The 16,902-nt window shown below is 29.3% G+C and overlaps 5 protein-coding genes across 9 annotated transcripts; 2 read left to right on the top strand and 3 right to left on the bottom strand.

Annotated features, from left to right (window-relative positions):
• The first annotated feature begins 892 nt into the window (after window positions 1–892).
• On the top strand, window positions 893–6,856 carry Grip75 (gamma-tubulin complex component 4). The gene is made up of 11 exons (XM_083089877.1): window positions 893–1,103; window positions 1,263–1,344; window positions 1,432–1,558; window positions 1,627–1,820; window positions 2,016–2,110; window positions 2,175–2,494; window positions 2,617–3,087; window positions 3,160–3,337; window positions 3,415–3,637; window positions 4,023–4,274; window positions 5,496–6,856. Exons 2-10 carry the CDS (start codon window positions 1,276–1,278, stop codon window positions 4,269–4,271), a joined length of 1,926 nt encoding a protein of 641 aa, XP_082946003.1. The 5' UTR covers window positions 893–1,103; window positions 1,263–1,275; the 3' UTR covers window positions 4,272–4,274; window positions 5,496–6,856.
• LOC145966097 (osteoclast-stimulating factor 1-like) lies at window positions 1,603–6,774 on the bottom strand. 2 transcript variants are annotated; one of them, XM_083089886.1, is made up of 6 exons: window positions 6,648–6,774; window positions 5,957–6,003; window positions 5,755–5,872; window positions 5,479–5,690; window positions 4,976–5,222; window positions 1,603–1,762 (listed from the first exon to the last, which is right to left on the bottom strand). In XM_083089886.1, exons 1-5 carry the CDS (start codon window positions 6,772–6,774, stop codon window positions 4,986–4,988), a joined length of 741 nt encoding a protein of 246 aa, XP_082946012.1. In that variant the 3' UTR covers window positions 1,603–1,762; window positions 4,976–4,985. The 2 variants fall into 2 exon arrangements, with proteins under 2 accessions (XP_082946012.1, XP_082946011.1); XM_083089885.1 differs by lacking the exon at window positions 1,603–1,762 and having other exon boundaries at window positions 4,691–5,222.
• Use1 (Vesicle transport protein Use1) lies at window positions 6,719–9,804 on the bottom strand. Of its 3 annotated transcripts, none has more exons than XM_083089882.1 (6): window positions 9,273–9,804; window positions 8,600–8,808; window positions 8,093–8,142; window positions 7,443–7,681; window positions 7,028–7,354; window positions 6,719–6,856 (listed from the first exon to the last, which is right to left on the bottom strand). In XM_083089882.1, the coding sequence occupies exons 2-6, from the start codon at window positions 8,699–8,701 to the stop codon at window positions 6,816–6,818; spliced, it is 759 nt and encodes a 252-aa protein (XP_082946008.1). In that variant the 5' UTR covers window positions 8,702–8,808; window positions 9,273–9,804; the 3' UTR covers window positions 6,719–6,815. The 3 variants fall into 3 exon arrangements, with proteins under 3 accessions (XP_082946008.1, XP_082946009.1, XP_082946010.1); XM_083089883.1 differs by having other exon boundaries at window positions 9,331–9,804; XM_083089884.1 differs by lacking the exon at window positions 9,273–9,804 and adding an exon at window positions 8,900–8,915.
• On the top strand, window positions 9,406–14,326 carry Cd98hc (CD98 heavy chain). The gene is made up of 9 exons (XM_083089878.1): window positions 9,406–9,795; window positions 10,878–11,256; window positions 11,438–11,691; window positions 11,768–11,893; window positions 11,974–12,200; window positions 12,283–12,466; window positions 12,628–12,854; window positions 13,691–13,837; window positions 13,946–14,326. Exons 1-9 carry the CDS (start codon window positions 9,568–9,570, stop codon window positions 14,019–14,021), a joined length of 1,848 nt encoding a protein of 615 aa, XP_082946004.1. The 5' UTR covers window positions 9,406–9,567; the 3' UTR covers window positions 14,022–14,326.
• LOC145966095 (JNK1/MAPK8-associated membrane protein) lies at window positions 11,950–16,519 on the bottom strand. Of its 2 annotated transcripts, XM_083089881.1 has the most exons (6): window positions 16,155–16,519; window positions 15,637–16,089; window positions 15,174–15,343; window positions 14,813–15,023; window positions 13,160–13,303; window positions 11,950–12,880 (listed from the first exon to the last, which is right to left on the bottom strand). In XM_083089881.1, the coding sequence occupies exons 2-6, from the start codon at window positions 16,080–16,082 to the stop codon at window positions 12,865–12,867; spliced, it is 987 nt and encodes a 328-aa protein (XP_082946007.1). In that variant the 5' UTR covers window positions 16,083–16,089; window positions 16,155–16,519; the 3' UTR covers window positions 11,950–12,864. The 2 variants fall into 2 exon arrangements, with proteins under 2 accessions (XP_082946007.1, XP_082946005.1); XM_083089879.1 differs by having other exon boundaries at window positions 11,953–12,880; window positions 15,637–16,498.
• Between the last annotated feature and the right edge of the window lie 383 nt (window positions 16,520–16,902).

Below are 16,902 nucleotides of genomic sequence, written 5' to 3'. Positions count from 1 at the left end.
TTTTATTATTCTATGTCGATTATTAATAATAAATATCGCGTAATTAATCATCACTAATCAGTCTTGTCTGGTCTATGTAAAAATTTTCAGTAAATTTTATATTATACGTATACTTTGGACACTTTCGTGTAATAAATTTTATTTTGTATTAAGTTTAAAATTATAGTTTATATTAAATTTGTATTATATTTTGTAATATATATTTCTAATGCATTGTATTTTATATATTCTGCATTAAATTTTGTAATATATATATTTGTAATGTAATTATTTTTATATTACATAATTTAATATTTTTTAATGTGTTTTTTATGTAATTGCAAATTAATTATAATTTACGTTGTATATATTATAATTATGTAATATATATTTTTTATATGTATTATATTCTCTGTTTAAAAACTCTATTAAAAAAATAAAAAAAAATAAATAAATTTTCCTCAATTTTTCCTCAATTTTTCCTCCCCTGTATCTCCACCTTAACGAAGGCATTTGCCAGGTGAGGAGGTTTCTCATGAACCTGAGAGCTATGCCGGCGGTAACATACGCCGATATTCATATAGTTTATTCTTATATTTAAAATCATTTGGATAACATGTATGGGCACACATACATACCCATATAGGTAAGTAATTTATAAAAATTATTTTTATAAAAATTATTATTTATCATATTTATATATTATTTTCAAAATAATGATTGTTATACTCTGGTGCTACCGGCATTTCGTGCACATAGCACGGAACAAAACCAGAAATTGTGCACATTATATATTACCCTCTGAGAACATTCATGGACATTGGCTTTGTAGTTCATGTCCACGTTTTCAATGTCCATAGAGGGAGTATCGCTTTCAGGGATCACCTAAAAACAGACCATGACATCTCTCAGTCTTCTTTCTGGTTATAATTTCGAGCTATTCGAAGCAGATGCTTATTTACAAACAAATTGATACTTCAACAAAATTTTTGTTATATATTACATAATTTGAAATTAATAATATGAGCGACAAGAAAAATAAAATGAGAATGAGCGGTTACATTTAAAATAGATACTCGTTTTTACAACGTATTATTTACAACATTGAAGATAAACAATTATATGTATATATAATACAAATTATTTATACATATTATTTAAATAAATATTATCGTATGCAATATGATCAGTTATCTTGTTTAAATAATGCAATGTCAAATTGCATTTGTGCATCGAATTGACGGATTTACAATTATTTAAGATAAATTTTTACCACATTATAGATATTTTTGAAAAATGTTGCATGAGATTTTATTATCACTTTGGGGATGTTCAACCAGCGTATCGCAAATGATAGAAACAGATGTAAGTGTATATTGTAGTATTAAATAAAATGAGATATTAGTTATAATTGAAATATATTATCTTTTTACATATTAATCTCTTTTATAGTCTATAGATCTTGATAAATACTTACATCCTGGGGAACGGGCATTACTCAATAAAATATTAGATATTGTGAAGGAATGCAATGTCATACGAAATTTTATACATACAGTGAACAGTGAAGATGAAAAAGGTTTTAGAAATAAAATATTTTGTACACATAATTGTTCTTGCATAATTCAACTTTTTTACATTCTGTAGGATATGTTGCTTCTGGTCTGTACATACGTGCTCTGTGTGATGGGATGGATCAGGCATTGGAACCATTTCGTGAAGAAATAATTGAATTGGAACGTACAGTCTTAAATGACAGTCATACTCCTTTGTCTTTAATTCTCTGCAATATTGAAAAATACACTTGTTTATTTTCTCTTTTGCATTCTATTATTCGTGAGGTGATTATAAATTGCTTTACAGTTAATGTTTGCATGTACAGTTTAAGGAAAAATCTAAGTAATACACAAAACATTTATGATTTTACATGAATAAAAATGAATTGATTAATTATTGTGAAATATAATTTATGCACAAAGATGAATGGAGGAAAAAGAGAGAGATTACTAAAAACAATTTTCTTTATCTTATTTTAGATTCAAACACAGAAACTCCATGGTTGTAAATTGTTGCAATGTCTACATCAGCGTATGCATACTGGCATACCTGAAATCAGCTCCACTTTGGAATTGTAAGAAATTTGTAATGAAATTGGATAGTATCAATATAATCTTAATTTATATATTCTTTTTTAGAATGACCCACTCTGTTCATATTGTTTTCTACAAGCATCTAACAAGCTGGCTCTTGTATGGACATCTGGAGGATGTTTACAGAGAGTTCTTCATACAGAAAGCATCAGATTGTGAAAAAACTTTGGTACATGAGGATATGAAGAATGATATCGATATACGCGATCAATTGGTAAATAGCAAAAATATCAGTGTCGATATGTGGGATTATAATGTTCAAATGGACATGCTTCCATCCTATATAAGGCCATCGTTGGCAAACAAAATCTTGACTATTGGTCAGACTGTTATTATGTTTGGAAATGATCCCAGGCAAAAAAAAGGTAATTTTATGAACAAAAAATCGATCTCAATTTCTTTCAAGAATATTACTATAATTTCCTTCTATACCTCAAGAATTACAATATATAAATGTTATGAAAATAAATATCTGATAACATTTTAGATTTCAGCATGATGTCTAAAATGGAGAATTCCGTATGGGGCGACAAGGAATACGAGTATTTCAGGAAACTTCAGAATCTGCAAGCGAAATCCGTTTTCAATATCGTCGAATTTGACCGCACTATCAACGAATTGAAACAGTGCGTAACAGAACTTCTATGGAACGTTGCCGTCGAAGAGGCACAATTAATGCAACAATTGAGACTTGTGAAGGAGTTCTTCCTGATGGGTCGCGGTGATTTATTCTTGGAATTTATCAAGCTTACGGCGCATATCTTAAATAAAGCACCAACAAGTCACACATCTAGAGACATCAATCTCGCATTTCAAATAGCACTGAGGAAAATGCATTTAAATGACGAAAGCGCTATAGATAGTTTTAATTTCGTGGTTCCCGTGCCACCTTCTGAAAATGAAGACGTGAACACAGATATCACTGATCTTCCTAATAACGAGAGACAAGATCCCAATGGTGTGTTTATAATACTTTATTTCATTGTATTTTATTTTCAAGATAGTTAACAAAAATTTGAATTTATTTTAGAGAAACGTGGATGGGGTCTTATCACATTGAAGTACAAAGTTGTTTGGCCATTACATTTGTTATTTAGCCCAGTCGTATTGAACGATTATAATATTTTGTTTCGCTTTCTGTTGAGAGTTAAAAAAACTCAGATAGATCTATGGAATCTTTGGAGTGAACACATGCATCATAAAAACATGTAAATCACATTTATTGTAATTAGAGTAAAATTAAGATTTTTGCCACTCCTTTATGCAAAATATTTCTTATTCACAGGGACATTGGTGTAATCCAGTTGAGAAATAATTTGGTTTTCATTGTCGATAACTTACAGTATTATCTGCAAGTGGATGTGTTGGAAAGTCAATATGCTGTGATGGAAGCAAGTATGAAAAGCACACGAAATTTCGAGGATATACAGAAGGCGCATTCTGTATTCTTGGCTAATGTCATGTCGCAAACCTTTTTACTAGGCAATGAAACAGGAAAAAAAAATTCTGTAGGTTCTCAGAATCATTCATAATTCATAATTATGCATAATGTCGTAGATTTAACGATCTATCTTTCGTATATCAATTCTTTGATTAATGTGAAATCTTTTCTAGTGAAAATAGTCATTATTTAAGTATATTTTTAATATTTGATATTTTTCAACAAAACTACGAGAATCTTTGTTAAAATTTACTTAACATTAATTAAAGAATAAGGATCTACTATTTATATTTATGCAGTTTAATTAATGAAAAATTTTTACATATTTAAAATATAAAAATTATTAATATTGCTTTTTATTTATCAATATGAGATTTAAGAAGTTCATAAATACATTAGTTCTGAGACACTTTGTACATTGCTTTGATCTCAATATTTATAAATATTTTCAGGTAAATATGTTGATACATCTTTTGTTACGACTATGCGACGATTTCATCTTACAAGCGTCCATGTGGGAAGTTGACAATTTGCTTCTAACAGAGAAAGAGGAACTCAAAACATTATGTGAAACACTCGATAGTGTGATGGACTGGTTGACAAAAACATTAAACAGAGTACGTGCGCAACCCTGTGGAGAACACTTGGCTCGATTGTTATTGAGACTCGATTTCAATAGATGGTTCAGTAAAAAAATCTGAGAGGTAAAAGAAATCTATCTAATAAATTATGAATAAATGTAGTATAATGCTGTGAAAAAGAAAAAAAATATGGCTTTCTTGATTTTTTTTGAGAACCCAATCATACAAAAGCAACAAAAGATTAAATAATGCTATTAATATTTTTCATTAATTAATGATAAAATATAAATTTGAAACACAAGAATTTTAATTTACATATAAAAACATTCTAATCTGTACGCCCTTCCATAGAGGTTGCTTGATATGGTTGTTTCTATATTTCCTCGAAAATTTATTTCTTTTTTATATTATAATTTTTATAACTTCATGCATAATTTTTATAATTTCAATAACTACAGTTAATAAAATAATTTTATGATCATACAACAATCAACATAGTTTTAATACATTTGTGTATACGAAATATTACTCTTTATAGATTATTGCACATTTAAATATTTATTTTGAAAAATGATGCTAATGGCAGTAACGATAATATAATATATATGTGTGTGTTTACAATGTACATTTTTTTTATAATAATATATAATAGATCATAATTATAATAACGAATATATATATCACATACGTATAAAAGAATGATTCTTAAAACATATGAGTATCATTTGAGATCTAGATATTAACAATATTATTTGATATATAAAAAAAATTTCATTTTATACGTGAATACTTATTTTGCTTATAATATGCAATTCTTATCTTACTTGAAATTTTTTAATCGCTATCATCACCGTCGTTATAATCGTCATCGCCGTATCCATAAGTACTATCATATTGACGTTGATGCAATTGTATTACGTTTCTTATGGACGCATCGGAGGATAATTCTTCTGCGGTGAAACCGTCATTATTTTTCAACGTCGTGTCCGCATTGTGTTCCAACAATAAATTTATCATCTCCAAGTGCCCATGATTCGCTGCCACATGAAGTGGCGTGTCGCCCATTTTATTCTATGATTAATGGAAGAAAAGCAAAATTCAAAAATAGGGCTCCTTGTTAAAGATATGTATAAAAAAAAAGATGATATATGTGTCAAATTAAGATAATGTAATGAAAGGATGAGCCATTTATATAACTCACATTTAACACAAGTGTGTGTATCTAATTTTACTTATAAAATACCGCGTAATATTTACAATGAGCTTTAACTTATACAACTACATTTAACATTGAAGATGAATTATACATGCAGGTCCATTCTCTTACTTGAGCATTTATCACAGGATTTGGCAAATTGAGAAGCTCGCTCGCACATTCCAAGTGACCTGTACGTGCTGCCCAATATAACGGCGTGTTCCCGGCTGCGTCTAAACCAGTCCCCGATATACCTTGCTTCAAGTATTCTCTCAGGAAGGAAACATTACCACGTCTAGCAGCATCATGCAGTGGCAACTCGATCTCTTGCGTTTGTTCTTCCACTGAGGTGAAAAATAATAGACGTAATATTAAAGGAATAAAGAAAATTTTTGTACTCTTTCTCACCATAAGTGACGGGTATAAGTCCCTTCTGATCTCCACATTTAGCCCTCCACCAATCTGAATTGGTATCTCTGTCGTAGACATATAATAAATCTCCTTCATCAAATGATAATTCTTCTGCCTGTATAAAGAAATTTAATTATGCATTATTCTCAGATACGAGAAGCATATTGGACTAATAGATTACTATATAAAATGTACTTACACGTTGCGCATTGTATTTGCATAATGCCCTGACCACCTTTACCTTACCTTAAAGTTAATGTAATGTTGTGTTAATATATTTTATTATATATTAAAAATATTGTTTTATTCAAAAAATAAGAACTTTCATGAATTAATTATGCTAACACAACAAATGTACGTCACATATGTATTTAATAAAATTACTATTCTAACCTCTTTTTATAATAATAGGAAAATTATTACGCAAAATATACTTTGTTCTTTAAATAATTATAATAAAATCTATATGGTTCTTTTAGATTGTTGCTGTTTTCGTATAATAATTCAAGTACATGGTTCATATTTTATGAAGTTTTTTTTTTTTAAACAGACTGAGACACGAGCTTAAGATACATATGATATAACCTTAAACTTTTGCATATTAGAATTTTATTAAATTTGCAAGAAATATCTTGAATATAATTAATATAACAAATACAGAATCTATGATACATATACATACATACATAAATCCATACATGTACATATAAATGTCAAAAATTTGTTTCTTTATATATACATCATCATCCAGTTAGAAACAAGGAATGCTTCAAGAATTTTATAATAAATATTTCGATATCGTTATCGAATTATTCATAATAAAATAATAAATTACATACAGCAATGCCAAAATTATTAACTCACATATCACTATTTTGTGATATATTTACCAGGTTTCCAGGTGGTTTTAGGTGGTACAGGTGTTTTTACAAGCACACTCATGGCTGTGTGTAATTCTAACATAATATCAATCCAATGAGTCATATGGTTGAGTTCACAATAATGTATTCGCGGCATTTTATATAGAAGTTAAATTCTTCAAACATATAAATTATTATTTAAATCTTCTTTTTTGCCACTTTCATAAATAATACCATGTCTGAAATAAGTGAATTTGAGTTAAAATTTGACAACTGGTAGTTTTATAATCAATGGTACATGTAAATAATGTAAGCTAAAAATTTATATCAAGCAATAAATAAAAAAGAGGAATTCTCAATTGTATTATCTTAAAAAATACTATGTAATTGTGTTGTATTTAAATACTTACTAAAAAATACAACCAAAACAAAAGCTATCATAAGCCACACCCAACATCTCCATTTCGAGTTAGTGTGCTCTTCTAACTTTAGAGATTCTTTCTTTAATTTAACAGCATTAATATCAGTTAATTTGTCAGATGTTTCCAGCGCACCAATGTCTTTTTTTATGATAGCATTTGCCACTAATGCTTGTTCCTTTATATTGCTGGTCATGGAGAGCATATTTTCAGCAATCTTTTCCTGGAGGTTTCGATTGTACTTTAAAATAGCATCTAAATCTTCATCTTGGATGTTACAATTTGATAATCTCTGTCGTACACCATCTCTATCTGTAGCTGTAACACACAGATTTAATGCAAAATACAATATATAAAATCATATACTTTTTACAACTACACATCATGTATAATAATAAACAGTCACTTTTATCAGTGTGAAATAATTCTGCTCGTAGTTCCCGATTATATTTTGCAATGGTCTTTTGATGTATTTGCGTTGTGATATTTGTATTGGTAGAATCATTTGTAGAAGTTGAGTTTTTTGATAACAATTGTGCAGCGACTACTCTTTCTACTGGATTTGATAATTTCATTGCACTTATTATCCCTTTCAAGAAATCTATCCGTTTAGTGTAGCCTATCATAATTTCCTTGGATGGTTTACTGTGAGAAAAAAATTAAGTCTTTAACGAGGGGTAAACCGCTGAGGGCATTGCGGTGTACAGATTTGAGGCATTACTGGGCATTGCTTGTGCATTACTTGGGCATTATTAGGTTTTATTGAAGTATTAATGCGTATTATGGACGTTATTAAAGTATTATTAAGTCTTTTCTTCCAAATAATAATTTTAAATTTATTAAAATTTAAATGATTAAATTTTAAAAATTTAGCAGTAATGCCCAGGAATTGGGCATTAGTAGGCATTAGTGTACATAATTTTGATCAGCGGTTTACCCCTCGGTCTTTAATATTAAAATATCTACAATATCTGGAATCATAATAATATTAAATATCTAAGAGTATATCTTAAAATAACATATAAATAATATGTTGTAAATAATTGAAAATCTTACTTTGGTAGAGTTTGTAATTTGTTTATCATTTCATCCAGAGCAAGTATATACTGAAACAAAGCAATTTATACTTCTAGTACTATCAAATACATCTTGTATATTTTATATGTATAAATGAATAAATTTATGACAAGATATATAGATTTTTTCTCATATTTTCTTAAAAAATATAGTGTTATATCATCAAATAAACAGTTATCCACAGTATATGATAAATAAAAAATTCATATAAACAATATATTGTAAGTACTAACAATTAAACAATATATTGTAAATATTATAAATATTATATAAACAATAAATTGTAAATATTTAAACTATAATAAATAAGATGTAATATTTTATAATTTATATATATATATATATATATATATATATATTTATATATCTTAATTTTTTACATTTATTGTATATAAAATTACTTCAATATTTGTAACGAAATATCAGATTAAACATTAAATATATGCATTAAATAAAAATGTAGGAATATAAAGGTTAGAAGAGCACCTTTTCCAATTTCCAGTCTTTATGCGGATCATCTTTTGCTATTAATTCGCAGCGTGTTAGAAGACGCTTGATGTTAATTTCTAACTTAGATATTTGAGTCATTTAGTCGTCTAGTAAACAAAGCAGAGAAAGATATACGCTTTATTTAATATAGATACGTAATGTATCATGTAGCATCTTTCTCCTGTTGTCCACGTGTAGTCTAGAGTCTAGATAGCAAAACATTTATCGTCAGTCGATATTATCGAAAATTTTTTCTAGGCAATCGATATTTATATATATCCATTGATGATATCTTACACTTATTCGATATATATCTACAAAATAGAAACATATTCTTTTCTGTCAGATACTAATAAATTACATATGTATAGCATGTGATGCAAAAAAAAAGCACGAGAAAGAAAAATCGAATAAATAATAAAAAGTTTGTTCCAATAATTTTGGATGAAAACTTGGATTGTGTGTAAATTATATCAAGAAGAGAATATTATTAAAAAATTAAATTAAATTAAATAATAATTATAAATATGAAATCTTTACAGAAACATATTATAGTATTATTGATAACTGTATAAACATGCATATATTTATATATTTTATTGATATACTATATATATTTTTTAATTAAAAAATATAAGTTTCTCGAAATTTGAGCTGTCAGCAAACTCACACAGTACGTTTCGTAGTATGTACGGTTGACACGTTTGACCTCTTATCAAAATACATACATCCTAATATCTTGCCGACCTATCGACAGCGCGTTCTTCCTCCGGATTCCCGCACCGCGTCCCTCATCACGATTCTTGGAGCGACTGCCATTTATTCGCGCGTTATCGCGTCTGCCGCGTTTGCAGGATCTCTTACGCGGATAAGTATATATCTATAGATAGTGCGTATACTGCGTAAGCTTTTTGCGAGAGTGGACAGGTAGTGGAGATAATCTCATCCTTGATTATTCGCGCGAGATGGAGAGTGGGAGAGACGGCGGAGAGGTGAACGGCGATGTAAAAGAAACGCCGTCCTCAGTCGTTAACACCTCCAAGTCGGAGGAGCCTCGTGACGAAAGGCAGCTGCAACAGCACGTAGCCAACATGGGCAAGCAGAACGACGAGGATTTGGACGAGGGTGCGCAAGAGCGAATGCTCCAGGGGGACGATGGCAACGCGAAGATCACCGAGAAAGATAACATCGAGGTAAACGAGGACGCTACCACGAGAGAGCTCGCTACACGTCGCGATAATATGAAAATTTAACCCTTAAATATCACATATGGCTTATTTTGATATCGATATTTTAACAGTAGAAATTCCGTCTAGTGATTAAAAAAGATATGCTTAAAATTTATTTCTTAACTTTTATTGCACGTTCATTTGCTACAGGCGTCAAGGAATATATTATAAATTCTGATAGAATTTTCTGCAAGCACTTTGAGGCAGCTAAAATGGATGCTTGTGATTAGCCTTTACATGCGAACGTTCTCGAAAGCGATAACCTTTTTTTTATTTATTTTGATAATACGAGATATTTCTGAAATTATACGAGAAAAATACTTGTACGTGTATGTATCCCAGTGTTTATCTTAATGCATTCTAAATATACTTATATCTTATAATGGACAACGCCTATCCTCGCCATTGCACTGTTGAATATCGATTGCCCGGTTATTCTCACAATCTGTCTTTATTCTACAATTGCAAGATTCATGCTTGTGCTAATTTCAAAATTGTATGAGATTATGCAATTTGTAATTTTTTTAATTTGTTGTATGCAAAGTACATTGTATCTCACGAAGCTATATAACAAAAAAAAAAAACTAATTAAGCTGCAAAGATATGTAAATTTTCATAGAAGTTGCATCATGTATATATATAAAGAGATTTTCATTTATTTTAAATATATTAACTCTATTCTAATATATTCTAATATACATTCATGAACCCTCAATACTGAAACTCACTTGCAATATTTAAATATTTAATTTTTCTTTTCTTTAAAATATTTAATTTTAAGAAAATATTTAATTTTCATAATAACTAGATTATACAATCCCACAAATTAATTTAATTTTATATCTATAGAATCAATATGTAAAATACAATATTATACATTAGAGGAAATATATTGCAACAATATATAAAAAATATAAATCATTCTTATACAAACATTTGCAATAACTTGTTATTAATATTGACATTTTAAAACGACTAAATTATTGTTATTCTATATTGAGCTTTTTTAATTTTTATTCTCAAATTGCTTTGTGTTTCTCTAATAGGTGAAATTTATCTCTGAGAATGGTGATGTCAAACTCGATATCGAACCGAGTAAAGATACTCTCGTAGGAATGAGCAAGGAAGAATTGATGAAATTTGCCAATGATCCATTTTGGATAAGACTGAGATGGGGCTTGTTCATCTTTTTTTGGCTATTGTGGGCAGGCATGTTGGCTGGTGCTATAGCTATCGTTGTGATAGCACCAAAATGTGCAGCACCTGAGCCAAAAAAATTATGGGAAGAAAGTCCAATTATTCAGTTGGATATCTCAGATTCTCCTACCAATGATTTGAAAGGCCTGGAACTTATCTTAATTGACTTGAAAGCTCGACACATTAAAGCTATCTCTCTCTCATCAATAGTGAAGGAAGATGCAGATGGTACATACACATTTTCAAGAAATATATATAATATTTGTTTGTATGCTTTATGTAAAACATTCTTAATTAAATTTTATAAATATTATATTTTATATATATTTTATATATATATTTTATATATATATTTTATATAAAATATAATATATATTAATAAGAAAATCCTTTTTTTTTTACATTACAGGAACAACCGAAGATTTCAAAGCTCTCGAATCAAAATTAGGAAACATTAGTGACTTGGAAAATCTCATCAAAGTTGCAACAGAAAAAGATCAACAAATCTTTTTGGAGTTGGATCCCAATCATTCTTCTGTAGAGCATCCATGGTTCAAACGATCTGTAGAGAAACAGGATCCATATACTTCTTATTATGTATGGGCTGATGGAATAACTATTTCTGATGGTGGGAAACAAAGACAAAGTCCTCCGAATAATTGGGTTAGTCATGCTTGTATAAGATTTGATAACAGAAAAAAACTTGCATTTAATATATTTAAGCAAATATATTTTACAGTTGAGTGTCTATGGTGAATCTGCATGGGAATGGAATGAACAAAGAGGACAATATTATCTTCATCAATTCAATAAGTCACAACCTGACTTGAATTACAACAATCCAGCAGTGGTGAAAGAATTTGGGGTAAGTTTATTACTCTTTGTATACTTAATTGATATATTTATTTTTATTTTCTTTGATATATATTTTATATATTATTTTAGGATATCTTAATTCATTGGCTGAAATTGGGAATTAGCGGCTTTCGTTTAGCGAATACATCGTTCTTAACAGAAGATCCACAACTTCGTGATGAGTCTACGAGTCTTCTTCCTGTAGAAACAAATAATTATCAATCATTGGTACACGTTTATACGCGCGACCGTCCGGAAAACGTTGCAGTATTAACGAAATGGCAAGAAATAGTTCGTAACGAGACTGATGGTAAAGGGTATGTTTGTTTTTGTATTGTTACTTTGTGATTACATATCATTTCTCTCTTGTCTAATTATAATGTTATATTTACATGATAGATTATTCGCGTTACAAGACGACATTAGTGCAGATATCTTGCAAGTTTACAATGAAAAGAAGGCAATAATTGACTTACCACAAAGTTCACATTTCCTTACTACTGCCAATGAGAGCATCAATGCGACTGTATTGCGTAAAAGTATATCACAGTGGCTCAGAATTACACCATGGCCTGCATGGGATGTGAGTATCCTTGACAAAATTAGTTATTACAGTTTATTTTTACCGCCTAATTTCGTTAATATTATAGAAATTAAAAATATTTTCCATTCATTTTTCCTAAGAGTCTGTAACAATTATTAAAATTATTTAAATAAAAGCATATTTTTGTAATTTCATTTCAGCTCAATGGTAAGCAACATCCTTTGAAACATCGTATGCCTAACAATGTCGCCAACAGCTTCACGTTAATGACGATGCTATTGCCGGGCACGCCAATTCTACGATTAGATGATGTCATGTCCTTGAAAGACACGTTTGCAATCTTATCAAATGCTCGAAGAGGCTTGACATTCCTTCATGGAAGTACGACGTTTAGGGTAATAAACGAAACTGTCTTCGTATATGCGAGGTGAGTTTATTCATTTAAATAATTCTCTAAAATTAAATTTAAATTAATTATATTCAATAATTATTAATTTTAATGTTTAATTTAACAAAAATAAAATGAAATATTCATATGCTAACCATTTTTAAAAAATATAGAGCGACTCATTATAGAGATCAATAATATATATATTACGGACTTATCTTAAATAGATTTAAAAACTAATCTCTTTTAAATATTCGCGCATTATTCATTTTTCTATTTAAATATCTATTTAAATATTTCTAATTTTTATACACGATAAAAATTAAGAATGAATGTATACTTACAATACATGAATGAAATCAGATTTAATTGGATAATTGAATAGATTCTCATACACATATACTTGTGCAATTGAATTGATATTGAATTGATCTTGCATATCTTGGCCCACATTCTCACGGTGCTTTTGGTCTAATATATTGTATCTTCTGGTAATATATACATATAAATTCATATCAGATGAATAAAACTTGTGAGCATTTTTCTTAATTAAATATGGTGTCAAATAGACTTGAAAAAATATTTGACAACTAAAATGTCTTGCATGTTACACAGCATAATAGATTAACAAAAGATTAATTTATCTTATTCCATGCTTCCTTATATACAACAGAAGTTGGTAAGTGTGCATGTACCACTAACATATTGCAATCCTGCTTTGCATTGTAAGAATTTAATGGCATACAAAGAAAATAATATATGAATTAATGGTATACATATAGTCCCATATCATACATTCTTATCTCACCTCTAGTATATATATGTTTCGCATATATGTATTGTGTATACTTTAAAATTTTGAATTGTTTTTGTAGGGTAAGAAGCGGCAATCCCGGATATCTGGTGGCATACCAGACGGGACATGAGTCGGCGATCATAGATCTGTCTGAAATACCGCAAATATCGGAAGAAATCACTGTAGTTGCGTATAGTCCCAATTACGTTCGAGACACAGAAGTGAGGTAAGAATTTTTGTGAATCTTTCAGTAAAATTCCATATGCTTCATATCCATATATGTATATATATGTTATATATGATTTTATTTAATATTATAACTTTATTTTTGCAGGACAAAGTTATATTCAAACAAAGTGCCCATATCACCAAAGAGCACACTGATCTTAACATTTGTGCCAAAGGAGTAATCGATAAGAAGGATATTTTAAATGCAAAAACAATCGATTACATATAATAGCATTTTTGCTTCAACATACAAGGTATTTAGAGGTTACATAATGGGAGATTATATAAAAAAACTAAAATTAAAGTACTGGAATTAAAAATTAAAATTATAGCAGAAAAAGAAAATATGAAATTATATATAATATATATAATATATATAAATTAAATTATTTTAAATTAATTATTTTTTGTGTGCAACTGTAATAAAAAGAATATACTGCTTTGTTTGATGAAATAAATGCATGTAGCAAACATCATGAAAAAAGAATTGTTAATTACATAAATTCTTTCTTAGATCATATTAATATGTTATTAATATTAAATACGAGATATAGACTAAGTAATTGATCACAAATGAATATCAATGGACAAAAAATGCGCATTAATTAAATTTTTAAAACCCCAATTTTAGATATGTTTTGAAGTAATTTTTTTGTAAATTATTAATTTTTTAAATAATTTGTTTATTGATATTTCCTGATATTCATTTGTGACTTTTCGTACTCGTTTACTTAATCTGAATCAGATTTTATAATTAACAGAGTTTTTTTTATTAAAAAAAGAACATTACATGCATGCGCAGGTGCGCGTAAAATTTTTGAACAAAAATAAATAGTTTAAATAGATTAATCTTCGATATGTGCGATTTAATATATACAATTGAAAAGGAGCTTATTCAATGTGCAACTTGTGTGGATCGGTAAATCTTGCCGTTATGATATAAAATAAGGCAGGTAGTACAACTAGAACTAACATTCCGGGATGGATGCTAATTCCACGAAGAGTCGCAACCGCTATCACTCCGTAACCGTGTAACAACCAATGACCCAGAATGACTATTACATTTTTTACATTCGAGATGGAACTCAGCAGCAACGACTTTATCGTTTGATTCAATTTAAATGCAAAATGCGCTGCATTTGATAGAACAGACAGAATGATAGTGATATATGGAAAAGAGTAATCTGCAAGAGAAAAATGTATAATGAATAGTGTGATTCTCTATATATATATATATATAAAATTAAAATTAATTTAAAAATAATTAATTTATAATCAACTTATTTTTATAAATTAATATAATTAATTTATAATAAAATTCAAGATATACATACAAATTAGACCTCCACCCACAGCGTGAAGTAGTGCGAGAATTGGATAGAAATACAATGCAGCATAAATAGAGAATTTGCCTTGTTTTGGCAAAAACTTTTTGGCTATTATCGGCCTTATTAATAACATTAGAGCTATTCCTAGGGCATAGAAGACAAAAACCATAGTATATCTGAAATCATATAGAACAATGTATATTAAAAACATACAATATATATAATACAAAATATTTTAAGCAAAATATTGTCAATATTGCTAACAGAATGATTGACAAGAATTTAAAACCGTTTTTTCTAAAAAGCATAAAAAAAAATATACACATATATTATTGCTAAATGTCGTGATTTTGTTAATTTTTGAACATTGATGCTTATAATAATATTATAGATAAAAAAATTTCATACTTCAGAGATTTCATACTTCAGAAATTTCATACATAATAGAAACTATTCTAACTGAACTAACAAGGGATAAACGGCTTCCTGTGTACAATGCAGCGTTGCTTCATAATTCGGACTGGGATTATGCAACAGTGTATACCAGTCCGATAGTTTTTTCGCCCTGCATGACTTGATGTTGAACGTTCCGATGGGATGAGTCAGTTGTAGCACTATGACAGATGACAGTACCACTTCAATTAAAGCGGACAAGTGCAGAGCAATCACTTCCTTGGGTATGTTCCGACGCATGGACACCATGTCGATGCAAAACCAATGCAACACCAGGGCTAGCAGAGCCATGAAGCCCAGGTAAAGCCAGTCGTAGAACATTGGCGCATCGTCGCAGGGCACGCACGCCGAGGAGACGTTGGCCCGGAAGCCGCGAGGACAAGCCCCGCATTCGCTCCAGTTGCCGTCCGATAACAGTTCTCTACCGCAGTACAATCCGGGACACCGTGTAAGGGTGTTCATGATAGCGCTATGTTTTTTAGATTATATATATATATAGGTCAGGGTTAAAGTACCCATAGAAAAATAACCTACATGACGTGACGCTCAGCGATATCTGTTCCTTTTATTTTATTTTTTTTTTTTGCTGATATCTCGGTTAAACTTTAAGATTACATTTTTTTTTGTCAAATCTCTTATGGATCTTTCTTGCTATTTAAAGAACGTTTGACTTCTTCGAGAAACACAATAACTTCCTTGAATTCTTTTAACATTAAACGTTACATGTATATCGAATTTGTCTTTCATCCATTTTGAATGACAAAGATCTTATTTTTTTATGTTCAACTTGCTTTCAAATACGTTAATTATACGTCAATCCATGTCAACTGATCAACTTTGCACAAGCGACAACTGCGACAACTATCATTGACTATCGAAGTTTATGAAGAACTCTGCCGATAATGTCGCATTCGTCGATAATCCATGGAAGCGCGATAAAATTGACGGAAGTGAAATGAATTTATTTATAAATAAATATGCATATATTTATATAATAAACTATACACACACAGATGAGACCTTTGAGTCTTGTTATGTTTTAACGATTATCGTTAAAATTATTATACAGAGTGTTTGCAAAATAATTATATATGTACATTTATTATTTCAAATACTAAAAAAACATTACTAAACAGATTTTTTTCACAAAAAATGTTGACTGGCCTCCATAAGCATGTAAACAGGCCTTAACTTGTCTAATCTTGTCGCTGAAAATCTTCAACTCTGATATATTCCTCTAATTTGCTAAAATAATCTTTGAATAATTTTTTTTTAATATTTG

This window comes from Camponotus vicinus, unplaced genomic scaffold (genome assembly GCF_025532165.1).
Source record: "Camponotus vicinus isolate PSW18456_S1 unplaced genomic scaffold, iyCamVici1.0 SCAF_2, whole genome shotgun sequence".
Taxonomy (NCBI): Eukaryota; Metazoa; Arthropoda; class Insecta; order Hymenoptera; family Formicidae; genus Camponotus; species Camponotus vicinus.
The sequence above is the reverse complement of the archived record's forward strand: the minus strand, read 5'-3'. Positions and strand labels throughout refer to the sequence as shown.

Excerpts from the sequence above, each read along its gene's own strand:
- Grip75 (XM_083089877.1), top strand. The coding sequence starts at position 1,276 with ATGTTGCATGAGATTTTATTATCACTTTGGGGATGTTCAACCAGCGTA. Across the intron at positions 3,088-3,159 it reads CGAGAGACAAGATCCCAATG|AGAAACGTGGATGGGGTCTT; the intron begins GTGTGTTTATAA and ends AATTTATTTTAG. Across the intron at positions 3,338-3,414 it reads CACATGCATCATAAAAACAT|GGACATTGGTGTAATCCAGT; the intron begins GTAAATCACATT and ends TCTTATTCACAG.
- LOC145966097 (XM_083089886.1), bottom strand. The coding sequence starts at position 6,774 with ATGCCGCGAATACATTATTGTGAACTCAACCATATGACTCATTGGATT. Across the intron at positions 6,004-6,647 it reads TAAAACCACCTGGAAACCTG|GTAAGGTAAAGGTGGTCAGG; the intron begins GTAAATATATCA and ends ATTAACTTTAAG. Across the intron at positions 5,223-5,478 it reads ATCCTGTGATAAATGCTCAA|AATAAAATGGGCGACACGCC; the intron begins GTAAGAGAATGG and ends CATTAATCATAG.
- Use1 (XM_083089882.1), bottom strand. The coding sequence starts at position 8,701 with ATGACTCAAATATCTAAGTTAGAAATTAACATCAAGCGTCTTCTAACA. Across the intron at positions 7,355-7,442 it reads ATTATTTCACACTGATAAAA|CTACAGATAGAGATGGTGTA; the intron begins GTGACTGTTTAT and ends TGTGTGTTACAG. Across the intron at positions 6,857-7,027 it reads TGTTTTGGTTGTATTTTTTA|ACATGGTATTATTTATGAAA; the intron begins GTAAGTATTTAA and ends CACTTATTTCAG.
- Cd98hc (XM_083089878.1), top strand. The coding sequence starts at position 9,568 with ATGGAGAGTGGGAGAGACGGCGGAGAGGTGAACGGCGATGTAAAAGAA. Across the intron at positions 12,201-12,282 it reads AACGAGACTGATGGTAAAGG|ATTATTCGCGTTACAAGACG; the intron begins GTATGTTTGTTT and ends TTTACATGATAG. Across the intron at positions 12,855-13,690 it reads ACTGTCTTCGTATATGCGAG|GGTAAGAAGCGGCAATCCCG; the intron begins GTGAGTTTATTC and ends TTGTTTTTGTAG.
- LOC145966095 (XM_083089881.1), bottom strand. The coding sequence starts at position 16,082 with ATGAACACCCTTACACGGTGTCCCGGATTGTACTGCGGTAGAGAACTG. Across the intron at positions 15,344-15,636 it reads CAGGAAGCCGTTTATCCCTT|ATATACTATGGTTTTTGTCT; the intron begins GTTAGTTCAGTT and ends ATATGATTTCAG. Across the intron at positions 13,304-14,812 it reads ATTAGCATCCATCCCGGAAT|AAGATACAATATATTAGACC; the intron begins GTTAGTTCTAGT and ends ATATATTACCAG.